The following is a 13,724-nucleotide window of genomic DNA, read 5'->3' on the forward strand; positions in this document are numbered from 1 at the left end:
GTTCTTAACTTAGAACAAGCCTTAGACAAAATTGCTGAGCTTCCAAAACTGCTTCTAGATTGTTAATTATGTATTTGTTGTGTTTGGTAGTTATGTAATTGACAAACCACCATACTTGATGATCTCCAGTGTTGCATCTGTGCAATAATTTCAAATAGTAGCATCCTTAAGCTTCTGGAAGTTACTAAACCATATTTGTGGCAATTTCTTGGGAAGAGAGATGATAATTTTGTTAGACTTCATATGAGCCATTCTGAAAGCTTCCCTTATGTTAATGGACTGCAGTGCAAATCTTGCCATATCAGAGTGGCAAGAGCTTCATGAAAATCTCTGAAACAGTTCTGTGTTAGCTATGGACGTACAAATAGAGATAGGAGTCTTGGACTGGAGGTTAACTTGAATGCAAATAGAAAAGAAATAACTAAAATACTAAATGGATTTCAGCTAAGCATTCATAAACTGCATTTCTGCACTGTTTATTTTCATAGACATCCTGTGACAGCAACCTTTCCTTAAAATCACAGGTGTCACATGCATTGCATGGCTCTCCATTGAACAGGCTACTGCCTTTCTGCTTGCTTAGCTCTGTGTGTCTGCCAAGACTTGTTTCATGTCTTCTGAGTCTTCAGCTTTGCCTTCACCCCTGTTAGTGTAAACACCACATGAGTTTGAGAAGCTTCTGTTTATCTATTGAATAAGAAAACTCCTAGCTTGCTTTTTGTTTGTTTGGGGAGAAGGAGAGAACAAGATTTTCTTTCTTCTCTCTACAGTTTATCTTAGAAGTTGAGACAGCAAATAAAAATTTTGAAACAGTTTAGGCATGGCTTGTTGTCTTTGTGTCTCCAAAGGACCAATTGCAGAAATAACTGAGATGCTCTTTTGCTTATGCAGGTGTTGAGTGGACTTGGACTATGCATGGTACAATTGCTACCTTCAGAATATGCACCTTTTCTGCATCTGTGGTGAAAATACTCCTGCAGTTATTCCTTGTGGGTGCAGAAATGAAACTGTGTTTGATGTTGCAATTTGTGTCTTTGTTGCATTTGTGACTTTGTTGCATTCGTTTCCTCAGAAAAATGCATTTGTTGCAATTTGTGACTTTGTTGCATTTGTTTCCTCATAGCAAAATGTTACTGGGGCATCTGGATGTTTAAATCATTCAAATGGCAGCTGTGTTCCACATCCCTTGTGTCCCAGGAATCATGGTGTTACACACTGAGAGAGAGACTACCTGCTTTGCTTTTTCCTCTCTATAGATTAAATCCCTTCAGTTAGCTGCAGGTTTAATATGTTAATATGGTTTTTCACAATTAATGTTGCATTTTACATAACTAAAACTACAGCACTAATTTTACTTCTTAATTTAAATTAAAATGTTAGCCCTATATATCTAGTTTTTAACATGCTTAATTACCCCAAAAATAAACCCTGACATTTTTAGGGAAATGGTTGAAGATGCTGTAGTAAATTCCATGATAATGCTTATATGTTAACCTTGTAGTTTTTCCCTCTAGCTACTTCAGTGTTTAAATTGAGTAAAACTTAAGATCCTAAGGCAGAAAAATAAATGTGCAACAGTAGGATTTCCCATTTGTTGTGCACAAAGTCCTAATCAGGTTAAGATCGTGGATGCATTCCAAATTAGGGGTCAGCAGCCAATGCTAATTGGCATTGATGCTGCTGAAATTGTGTAATTGAGTATTGTGCTGATTGTCACAGTGTGTTTTATGCCACCCCTCCACTCCCCCCCCTTTATTTGGCAACTTAAAATTTACTAAATGTTCAAAGGTTAGTTCTGTTATTTCCTCTGTGCCCTTCTTCTTTGATTTGCAGGTTCTGGTCTGTGCTAAAGACAGAAAACTAGGTAGTTCAACATATGAAAAGTAGAAGGAAGTTCAAAAAAATTGAAATAGAGTGCCTGTAGATACTAATTTTTTCTAATAAATACAGAAAGCTTAAAGATTGGCTGGTCAGTGGGGAAGTGGACTGCTATGCCTTTTTCTTTTTCTTTTTTTTTTTTTCTGTCAACTGCTAGAAAAGAGCTGCTTCAGCACAGCTTCCTTTCATTTGACTGAAACATTTTGCAGGAACCTTGTCACACTTGGCTGGTGGAGATGTGTGTGGGTGTGATGGTCCATTGCCCTTCTCTGCTGATGATACTCCCATGATTGCCAACTCCTGGACTTGATGGCTTATTTTGATAATAAATTTTTGATCTTGTGAGAGAGAGGAGGGAACAAATCTTAAGTGGACATTATCATGCTAATTAGGAAACCTTAATTACTGTGTTGTCTGTTGTCAGCTCTATCAAGTTTTGATATATTTCCAATTAATATTCCAGTGGGAAGGACCAAATATCTCTCGTACAGGGAAAGGATGCAGGCTTTTCTTGGCTTTATGCAGAATTCTAGTAGTAGTAATTTTATTGCTATTTCTATGAACTGCTGGAGCATTCTGCTTTAGTAACGTGTGCTGACTTTGAACAAATTGAAATTATTGTCTCTTTGTCTTTCTGAATGCAGACTTTAGAGCTTTCTGATATATCTAAGGTTGCTATGAGTAAATTCTGCATGTTTATGCACACGTGTCATATCTATAGAAAATGGAAAGGGCTTTTATTAGCATTTCCTTTTTTATTGCAGGGGAATGTTTAAGTTGCAATTTTCTTGGTTTTAATAGTTTAAATGAAACAGATAAAACTGATTAGAGAATATAATTGTTAAAATATGTTATGAAAATCTTCTTAAAGTGCCAATTGGATAGCTGGCAGATAAGGCAAAAACCATGAGTATTTTCCCTCCAAGTATGAAACCCTTGCTGCTCAGTGATAAGAAATAATTATGGTGTAATCATCTTAACCTGCAAATCTGAACATAATTGCAAGTACAGGGGTGTTAGGTCTGGGTGTGTATTTCCAGAACAGTTTTTTCATGTGCTGAAGAAGTCACATGTGAACTGTGCACGTTGGTTTTGGCTTGTTCTTGGCAGTGTGGGTTTTTCTTCAAGTTTTTTTTTGCCTTTATACTGGATCAGCCCTACTTTTTGAGAAGTTACTCCATGTTCTCTCTGCAGGTCCACTGTGCATTTCAATGACCTCAGTATTTCTAAACCTTCTAAGTTGCCCTTGAAAGACTGTTTTGTGGAGCATGCTCCATGAAAGATGAGTGCATTACTTACACCAAAAATGTGTAATCTAGCATTTCAGGTGCCTGCTGCTTGAACTTTGGTAAGTGCTGCTGATCCCTATCAGCACAATTGCATAGGGAAACAGAACAGGCTTTTAATTAAACTCAGGCTTTGATTAAAAATTTTTGATTGTGTTTGAAGAGAATGAACTGAATTTGCTCTATGCCAGTGTAACTAATAAAAAAGTAGAAGGTCATAACTGTTGCCCAGATGGGCAGTACCTGTAAAAGATTAGAGAAACTGTTTATGTTTAGTATAGTTCATGTGGGTGAATTTCATTTGAAGTAGATGTAATAATTGCTCAAAGATGATTAATGTTGCAAAAAGTAGTAGTATAACTCCTAACAAGTTTGCATATAAGGCCATCTATGGTCTTCTACCTATGGTAAATTTATTCCAGAAACTTGAGGAAAGGAAAAGCTCTGTTTTACCAACTGCTTTTGAAGGTGGTTTGTTTTGTTGGTGTTTTTTCTTTTTTTTCTATTTTTTTTTTAGCAGGAAAACTGTTCAGTAGTACAAACAACAACCCAGAGTGTCTCTGTGTATGGATGAGGTTATGTAAAAGTGCCTGAAGATTAGAACATTGAGTCCTCAGTGAGGTTTTTTGGAGTGCAAGAAAATATGTTTGAAAACTTAGAACACTGTAAAATTAAACATCTCTACATAAATTCCACTTCCCTGTCTACACAAAAAAACTTGGGGAAGCTTAGCTGTAAAGCTTGCTGCATGGATTTTCAGTGCTGCCTGTCAAATCTGTAATTTTTCATAACCTGGAAAGACTCAAATTTTCTGAATATGCATTGGGACAGTATTTGACAAAAACTTTTAATTTTGTTCAGGTTATAAATAGAAAACATGTATGAAAATTGTAGTGTGCATTTAAGATCCTGCTCTTGTTTCTGCAGTGTTGAGGGAAGGAGGAAAAAAGGCTGTGTATTCCAACTGGAGTCATCAAGCACCTGTGGAAGGCAGTTTTCTTTTTGTCTCTGTTTCGTTCTGTTGTGGTTTTACACTACTTTATTTTTTATACTGGCCTATAGCTTAGATAAATGAGAAATATTGTGGAAAATCTTGCCTAATATGGTGCATGAAAGATTGGGTTGATTTAAGTTGTTTCTTCTGTGTTTATGTCATGTTCCTATAGATATTATATATGAAGTTTTGCTCTAGAAAAAGGATTGTTTAAATTTCAGATTAAAACATCCAGAGAAACCATCCAAACACCTTCCCCAAGTAATACCCCCACATATGTTAGTAACTTAGTGTCCTATTTAAAAATACATGAAAAATGAATAATATCACAGTAAAATATTCATTAGTCCATTCTTGTGACTGGTTGGTTTGCATTCTGTTGTAATGTTGGTTTAAGAGTAGAAGAATAATGACTGTAAACAATATGCATTGTGTTTAACTATTCAGCAGTGAAGATAAATTATTAAACTCATACCAAGACAAAGGGGGTACCTGGTGTAGTTGTTGCACTAATTTACATTTACTACTGTTTTAATTCTCACACAGTTATTTCACTGAGAAGCAGTTTATGCTTCCAAGTAATAGGCCACAGAGTGCCAATTATAGCAAGCTGAGTTTCAGAGCTTCATGAGAGCTTCTAATAAGGTGATGAAAAAGTGTTACACTTTCTTTACAGACAGAGGTTCTTTGCCTGTTTTCTGTGAAGGAGAGTCCAACGAAGGCTGTGTAATTTCCTGCTCTGGAGGAATCCTAGTGAAGTTAATAGCAGGGCTGGTCATAAGCATCAATTTTTGTAGTACAATCACCTTAATCAGTTGGGTCAAATATCTTAATCATTGGTGTTCACACAGCTCTTAATGGATTGCATTATATAGAATTAACATGGTCAGGTACATGTTTTATTTCTTGTATGTGGAAATTCTGACTTGTACAGTCTGTCTAATCTCAATATAAAATTAACAGTGGTTTTCCCTCTGTTTGGTGAGATTGTTCTTTGCAGTTCTTAAAACCCCTCTCTAACTTTCAGAAAACTAGTGTGAGGCTGAAAATGACTGATACTGAAATCATGCTGTGATGTGTGACATGGGAGAAGACAAGTTGTTTCCTCTGCAGTGACAGTTGGAAGTAATAAAGGCAGCTACAGTTTTAACTGTGAATGTTGCAGCAGATCTTAGATTTCAGAATTCTTGATGCTACTGTGCTTCACCTCTGAATAGTGAACAGTCTCTGTATGTGACTGAAGTCCTTCTTGTAAGTGTGTAGGGTTCAACTTGCTCACATATTCCATTGGGTCAAGCAGAAGAGATCTGGGCTGTTCTGAAATTGTCATCTTGATAAGTCGTGATCAGTGATGTTTCTTCTAACTACATTTGTTGAGTTTGCTTTTTAAAGTCTGGGAACTTGTAATGGAAAGGTAAGACCAGCATATAAATCAGAATTAATTTTATCCTTGAAAACCATGCATCTTAAATATGAATGAAGCATCTGAGTCAGATATGAAATTTATGGCATCGTGCAATAAAACAATGTCCTAATTCTTATGGATCTTTATTTTAACTCTGCCATTTTGAAAGTTTATTTGGAACTTTGTATTCTTACTGCATCATTTTTAAAAGTCAGCAAGATGACGTAATTTTAGCTATAACTGAGGTAAATTCAGATAAATTTGGAGATTACACTCATTTAAGAATTTGTGAATGTGTAAGTAAGTGTATGGATGGGGGGAAATTTGTCACTTCAGCTTAATCTATTTACACTCCTCTTCCTGGAGGTGGAGGCTTTACCATCTGGAAGCTGGAAAGATTAGAATAAGGGATTTCATTACTTTCAGCAGAGGAGCCTCTGGGTTCTCTTTGAGATCTCTTTGAGAATAGGGTAGAAAAAAGGAGGTTAGGTAATTAATGAATATGTAACCTAAATTCCATTTTGTGGAAATTACAGTTGGTAGGGAATACTGCGAAGAGAAATATATACTGGTACTGGATTTTAGATATGGTCTGGAATTGACTTCAACTTTTCAATGGATATTTTTGTAGTATAACAGACATTTATTTTTCTCAAGTGACGATTTTACAGCTCTAAAGTGGGAAGCTACTTAAAATATTCAGCTGGTATTTCTAGAACATTTCTGCATGAATTTCTTTCCTTTACAGACCAGATAGTGATCTTAGCATAATGTTTGCAGTCTTATTCCTAAGTGCATACTGGAGGGGTTTTGGTAGTGTGTCTTTTCATTGATTTGTTTTGTTTTGGGTTTGAATTTTGTTTTGGTTTTGTTCCCACAGAAATTCTGTTTCTTGATTTCTCTTAGCCTGTGTCTATTCATTTTTAGTAGTTAGCACTGAGTGCCTTAAAAAGACCACCTTAACTGTGATTTTGCAACTGTTAGTTTGCTGAGGCTTTTTTTTTTAGGCTCCTTCTTTTACTATGCATTTTGCATTTTTACTTATCTAGATTTAATTTACTTCATGAACCAAAACCATGAAGGAGAAGGTGTTTGGGAGGGGTAGAGTTACACGGAAAGTAATTTGCATGGAAATGTTTTTGTAAGTAAAGAGGTTAATGCAGACAAACTAGCATAGGAAGAGTTACTGCATATGAACTGATGCAAAGGGAGGACAAACCTGTATTGTCTGGCGTAGGATGGGTTATCACCAGGATCCTGACAAGAGAATGTTTTAGGTTTTGTGTAGGATGACTATGTGAAGTTGTTTCTAAGGAAACTGGTGCTGAGAGAACAAGGTAACTTTTCTGTGGCTAACCTACGTGTGTGTGTATTTATATATTTTAAAGTGCGTCAGGTCCTATAATAGAATAATTAATGTGTGTTTGGTGGTATTTAAGGCTGCAGGATAATGTCTTTATTATTATTGTTTCCAAAATCCTGTAAGTAATGTAGAGGAGTGTTTTCTTTGAATGCAAAAGATAAATTTCCTGTTCCACATTCTTGATTATCTCAACTCTTTTCTACTTTATTTGCTGCGTGAACTCCTAGGAGAGGGATTTAGCTCTGAGTATATAACTATGTTTAATTCAGTTTCTGTTTATTTGCCTCTATGAGACACTTAAATTTTTCTCTGTAGAGTAATCTGACTTCTGTAGCTTTCTACAACTACTCTGTGTAATACTATGAAAACATCAGCCTTAAAGTTGTTTTTTAAACTGTTATATAGTGTCTGTTTTCAGTGTTGCATTTTCATTCCCACTGCCCTAATTGTTTATGTTCTGCAATTTTGTATCTATAAAGTAGTTTCACTGTAGGAATGGTAAAAAGATAGAAGGTTGGCAGCTGAGCTTTGACGTGCTTGAAAAGGCACAGAAGATAATTTAGAGCTTAAAATGACTTAGAGGAGGCTTTTTGGAACATATGGGCTGTACCTTTTCTTTACCCCTTTTTTGGCAGCTGCTGAAATTGATGTGACCTTTTTGATAAGAAATGGATCTTACTGTGCAAGTATGGTACCATGAAAGTTTACAAGGCTGTTATCCATCATCTTTGACTTCTCTGTGGTAAGGCTTTCTCCCATTGTTTTCACATACCTTTCTTTGTTGCTGGTATCCAAAAAGAAAGCTTTTTAGCCTGGTTTTTACTAGTGAGTCAGAGTGGGCAGGGAAGTAATGTCTTATCCAAGTTGTTTTGCATGACTAAGGCTTGTCTAATAAGGCTGGCAACCTAAATCCCACATAAAGAATACATCAGCATTTATATTTTAAAGTTGGAATGCATGCCTGTCTGCTGATGCTTGCAACTAAATTACCTAAAAGCTAGAGTTGGAAGAGTGCCCTTTCTATTAAGGAGAAGGCTTGAGCTGACAATTTAAATTAATAACTGTCCCAGGGAGGATTTGCTTCTTTCTGTCTTTGTCAGTTTTTACCTTGTTTCTCTGTACTCTGGAGCTGTATGGCCAACAGAATTCTGGCAGAATGTTTGAACCTGTTTCAAATGGCAAGTTGTAGCTGGAGCTCTGATTTGTTGAGGACAATAGTTTTTAAATGTATTATTTTATGTTCTTACCAAAATGACAGTTTATGTAAGTGTCTACTAAATAGGGTTCTGGTAGAATAATGTGTTTATGTATATGGATACAGGGAAATCACAAAGGTCTTTGTGATTTGTACTTCATAATTTGTACTATATTTATCAAAAGAGATGTATATTACAATGCATATATTTTAAGTACAAGAAGCCATCCACCAAAATTGAACATTTGCAAGGCTGGTTTTATTTTTTCTTGGGATTAGATTAGCATGAGGGTCAGACCCTTTTCTAGTGTAGAAACAGACCATACTGTGACTATTTAATATCTTCTGGTGTATAACTTCAGAGTAGCTGGATGAAGCTTTATACACCTATATACTGAGTGGTTAACCAATGAGTGGCTGTTAAGAGAATTTTTTTTGTAAAACATGTCAGTGAAGTGCTAGTTGACAGCATTAAGTTTCCTTCTTTGCTCTTCTTGTTCTACCACAGAAGTAACTACATAAAACAGGTATTACAGTGTTTACCTACAATAGTTTCTTATTGTCCTCATGATGTTTTATGGTAATTTACAGTGTGGGAAGCAGTACACTGTTAACAGTGTAAGATTTCTATCTTGGTGCATTCAAACTTTTATTTTTTATTACTCTGTTACAAGAAAAAGTCCATTCTACCTTCTCAGCCACTTAATTCCATGAGCTTCTAAGACAAGGAGCTCTTTATTTCCCGTTTTTAAAAAATTATTCTCATATCCAGGTTAGAAGTTATTTTTCACAATCCTTGTCTTCAACTGCTTCCTAAACATTTTTGTGCTTTATACATATTTCTTTTGTTTGCAACAAATGTAGGCCAGTATTTCAAATAAGAGCATATTACCAGTTTTGTATGCTCTACTTTCATGTTTTCAGATTTACTTTAAATGACTTTGTGTGATCAAGCATCTTGATTTATTGTCTGGTGCTGATGCATTCCTGAACAGATGTTTTCATTGCATCATCAAGTATATTATCTAGTCTTTTTCCATTTAGTCTTCTACACCTCTGCACTCAGGAATAGCTCGTCACGAGAAGTTCAAATTGTGCTTTTGTTATCTGCATTTATCAGCATGTTGCCTGGTTTTCTTCCTCCAGAGTTTCCCAGTCTCGTTAGTGTGGGTGTGTGGTGGGGAAGTTTCTTTCCTGTGTACTTCTGACCACCTCATCCTATGTTGTCTTCTATCTATTCTGCTTTCCAGGGTGTTGATCATGTTTAACACAGGTGCTCTTCTTACAGAGCTATGAACTTGCTGAATCAAACAAACTGAAATTGTGTTTAGTTCAGAGTAAGGATGCATTCTTGATGCTTTCCACACTATTTTTTTTACAGAGGCAGCATGGAAAAATCTTTCTTCAAATATACTTCTTTCCATGCTCAGTAATCAATTATAGATATGAGAGGATTGTAGCTTGGAAGAATGAGCTATAATTGATAATAGTTTTCTGTTCTTGTGGACTTGTCACTCCTTAATGTTCTCTTACACAAATGGCACTGTGAAGAAACCTTGTAGCAGGAAGTTTTATTCTTTCGGCTGACACAGTTCAGGTGTTAAATGCAAATTATTCTTCTCATGGCCTTTAAGGTAAAAATACATAATATTTTCATTCGTTGTGCAACTTGTATGAAAATTGTGTTGTATGCATTTTACTGTCTAGCATAAAATGGCCAAGAACTGGACTCAGTTTGAAGTGCATGTCCTGCAATGTAATCTCTCCCATGTATGTCTAAAACAGTATAAACTACTGGCCTCTTTAAAGCAAACATACAGACAAAAACTCTGAATAAAATACACACCATCAACAAAAACCTCTCTGCATACTTGAATAGTGATATCTTCTTAAATATCATCAGATATGAATATCGAATCAGTGGCATTTTTTTTCTTTCTAATCCCCACTGTTATGGTTGATAGTGTAGCAAGTGGTAGTGGCTGAGATTATCTGGGTAATAATTTTGCTGTTGCAGATAGATTTTGGTTAGTCTTGGTTTAAATGCAGACTAATAAATTATAATGTATTCAGTATGTGTTTCTTCTAAATGTAAGTGAAAACAAGCTCTCTGATGAGCACAGCTGACCCTTTTTTATTTCTTTTATTGTAGTCAAAAATTCTTCAGGAGTTGAGTTTTTCAAGTTTCATTATTCCACTAGATTATTGTTGGAATAAACTTTTTTTCAAACTTTTGTATTTTCAAAGGGAAAAATACTGAGAATGGTGAGTTCACCATCCGTGAAGGAACGTAAAAACCCACGTAGATGTGACACTGAAGGATGTGGTGTATTGGTGGAGTTGGCAGTGCTGTATTGCACAATGGCTGGACTCGATGGTCTTAAAGGTCATTTCCAGTCAAGATTACTCTATGGTTCCATGATTTGTGTGCATAGCATGATCAAGGAGAGTGCTCTGACTTGATAAAATTCTGTTTGTTAACTGTAATTGGCAGATGCACAGTGCAAGGCTGTGACTTCCTTCAGAACAGAGTATTATAGCTTTAATTTTAAGTATAAAGATTCTAGGTCTAATTTAACAGTCTCATGTGTCATACTCTGCTCGTTTATGCCAAATGGGTAAGTTTAGAAGAAAACATTTAAACTCTCATTTCAGGTGCTTTTATGGGCATGATTTTTGGTAATTGATTTTTTGTACTTGATTTTAACATTGAGTGGCTGCATTCCTAATTATAACTTCTCCTGTTCCATGCTTTAGTATGAATTCAAACTTGATTACTTGTTCAGTATTTAAGAAATCTTCATCAGACCATATGTAAAAATATTTTGGTATGTTTTATTTTTACTGTTACTAATAACTAAATTTTTTATTAGTTTTTTATGGTTCCTATATACTATAAGAACCTTTGAATCATAGTAGAAAAAAATAATAATGTTTTTAAAATAAACATGAGAAATCCCTTATATTCTCTGTATTTTGTTTGCTTTGGGAGACATGTGAACACTCTGGAAATGAAATTCAATACTTTTGGTTCAGGCTATTTCAGCCTTGAATAAATATGCACAGGGTTTAATGTATTGAACCAGTTTACTTTAGGGACACACCCACACAGTGTTGGCTATATTTATATTTTTCCCCCAAAGGTATAGCAAACCAGGGAGTGAGTGTAAACATGAGGTGTGCTTTCCAGATGGCCATTTGAAAATCCCAGAGTCATCTGTGTAAGGCTGGGGCAGTTCCTCAGCTGCCTATCTTGCCTCTTTGTACAAGTCCTTAAAATATCTTTAATATTCGGGCAAATAATTTTAAAGGCAGAGACAATTTGTCCTAAAACTGAACTGGCAGAGCCAGACCAGATGTAGAGTGCTTCTGCATTGATACAGCAGTTGTGGTTCTCAAGCTGATTTACACTGGAGGAAATTCCCAAATAGGGAAGCTTGAAGCTCAATGCATGGCAAAAGCACTAATATACCTGAAGTTTGCTCCTATGTGTGTTGTTTTCCTCAGGCTCACTATGAAGGGATTCTTCAGCAGAAGGTGAACTTTAGTTTGATGCCTGATTTTCACAGCACTGAAATTTTGGCTCTGTAAGGAATATGTACCTAAGAAATTATAGTATGGGAGAGTCTTTAATATATTCAATTTAAGTATTACATGTTCTCCAAAGTCAGGGTATGAATTCAGTTCACATTTTATAAAATTATTGCTTTCTTCTTTTGTCTTATGTTGTTCTTTGTAAGTATTGTGCCTCACTAATACAGAAGGATTTTCTACATAAGTGACAAAAATCTTTTGTTTGGATGAAGGCTGTTCCTCCCTTCCTCCTGCTAAAACACTGACCCTTTTTTTTGTTTGTTTTTTGGTGTTGTTTTTTTTTTTTTTTTAATGGCAAATTGCTTTATTGCAGAAGGATTCTTGTGGACTTAGGAATATTTAGTAAACTTCAATTTGTAAGGCCAAAAAATACTTGTTTTACTTTACTGTATTTTTTCCTGATTTTGTGATCATGATATGGTTTTTTTTTGTCTTTTAGAAAACGGGGCAGTACTTGAAGGCTTGACAAATGCATCCCAGGTTGAAAAATTTCTGCATTCCTTCTCCTCTTCCTCCTTTAGAAAACTGACTTCTTTAAAGAGGTAAAGTTTAGTGTTGCAGGTTTTTATCCAGGCAGAATGAACCTCATAGCACATGAAGCACACTCAGCTTCATGTGCTATGATGTTTTAAATTAAATTATATACGTGTATCACTCTGACATGGCATCAGGATGTCTTTGTAAACTTTTATTTGCAGAGATCTGATTAGTTCTGTTATTTTACAGAATTATTTTTCAGTGCTTCTGCTGAAATAAGTCACTCAAGTGTTACTTGAATTTAAATTAATGTTATTTCTGAATTTGTTGTATTTTAGGATGTTTAAACATGCTTTAGAAATCTGAAGCAGTTCCTTACCCTCAAGAGAATTGGTATTCTCTTAATGATTTCCTGCCAAGGGCCATTGAAAAAATGATACATTAACTCAAAAAATGTGTTGGGAAGCCTTTTATCTTATTTCACTTCACTTTTCATTTAACAAATACTGATTGTTCTTAAATACAAATAACTTACAAAATAAATACAAAAACAAGTAAGTTCTGACAAGAGAATTGATGATTCCAGTCATCTAGTCTGGCTACCAAAAGGTCATTTATTGTAGGACTTCCATGATGTAACTTGTATGTAAATTTTGTTGAACCTAAGTAATTTTCAAAACACAACTGAAAGACAAGTGGCCTGAAGCACTGAATCCTTCTTTTTCCTCCTTCCCCATTTATGCAGAGCATTTTAGACTAAACAAAGAAAACAGTTAAATTACTGTTAAATAATGGGACTGATTGTCCAAAATGCAACCTTTTAAATTGTTTTGTATTATATAATCTTATTGGAAAGGCATTAACAGCTTTTCATTGGGGAGGATTGTAAAAAACTAAATTTTCCTACCATAACTAATATTTAACTTCTTATTTTTCTTCTAAAGGTAAGAGAGAAGCAAAAGAAGTAAGAAAATGCTGGGATCAGAACGAGGTGTGGTGGAAGAATGGCTGTCAGAATTCAAGGTGAACTGGGAAGATTAATGATGTCTAAACCATTGGCTCAATACCACCAAACATAGTAGTGGGGTTTTTTAATATCAAATAATTAACATTTTAAATTTCTATTACTTTGATCTTTCAGTTTCTTATTCATAAACATCCAAAGGTCTGTATAATTGAGTTTTCTGGTACATAATATGTAATGCATAATTCTAATAAGTAGTTTATTTTTATTGTTTATTATTGCAGAGCAGAACACTACAATAGCAATGTGGTCTTTTAAATGTGTGTTTTGTGTAGGTCAAGCTGTTAGAATTTAACTGACAGCTGGAGAATGCTGCCCAAATTTGCAATTGAAGAACTTTCAAATTTAAAAATAATTAGTATATATTTATTTGGACTTAAAAAAAAAAAAAAGAAAGGAAAATACTTTACTTTTCCCCCTCCCCGTGAGCTGCATAAAATTAATGGTTTCATCGTGAAGGATTTGAAGTATTTTTAAGCTATTTTGCATGTTAATAAATATGCTGAGT

The 13,724-nt window shown here is 35.0% G+C and overlaps 1 protein-coding gene across 6 annotated transcripts in view; it reads left to right on the forward strand.

The window, feature by feature from the left end:
• The window catches only part of HYCC2 (hyccin PI4KA lipid kinase complex subunit 2), a 50,330-nt gene that overhangs the window by 6,782 nt on the left and 29,824 nt on the right, over window positions 1–13,724 (forward strand). For 5 of the 6 annotated variants that reach the window (XM_063162408.1, XM_063162412.1, XM_063162413.1 and 2 more), the window contains exons 3-4: window positions 12,155–12,257; window positions 13,137–13,215. In XM_063162408.1, the coding sequence (XP_063018478.1) occupies window positions 13,165–13,215 (51 nt within the window). In that variant the 5' untranslated portion in view covers window positions 12,155–12,257; window positions 13,137–13,164. Of the gene's footprint in view, window positions 1–7,561; window positions 7,669–12,154; window positions 12,258–13,136; window positions 13,216–13,724 lie in introns of all 6 variants that reach the window. The other variant, XM_063162411.1, reaches the window with a different exon arrangement.

Source organism: Melospiza melodia, chromosome 8 (genome assembly GCF_035770615.1).
Source record: "Melospiza melodia melodia isolate bMelMel2 chromosome 8, bMelMel2.pri, whole genome shotgun sequence".
In the NCBI taxonomy this organism is placed as follows: domain Eukaryota; kingdom Metazoa; phylum Chordata; class Aves; order Passeriformes; family Passerellidae; genus Melospiza; species Melospiza melodia.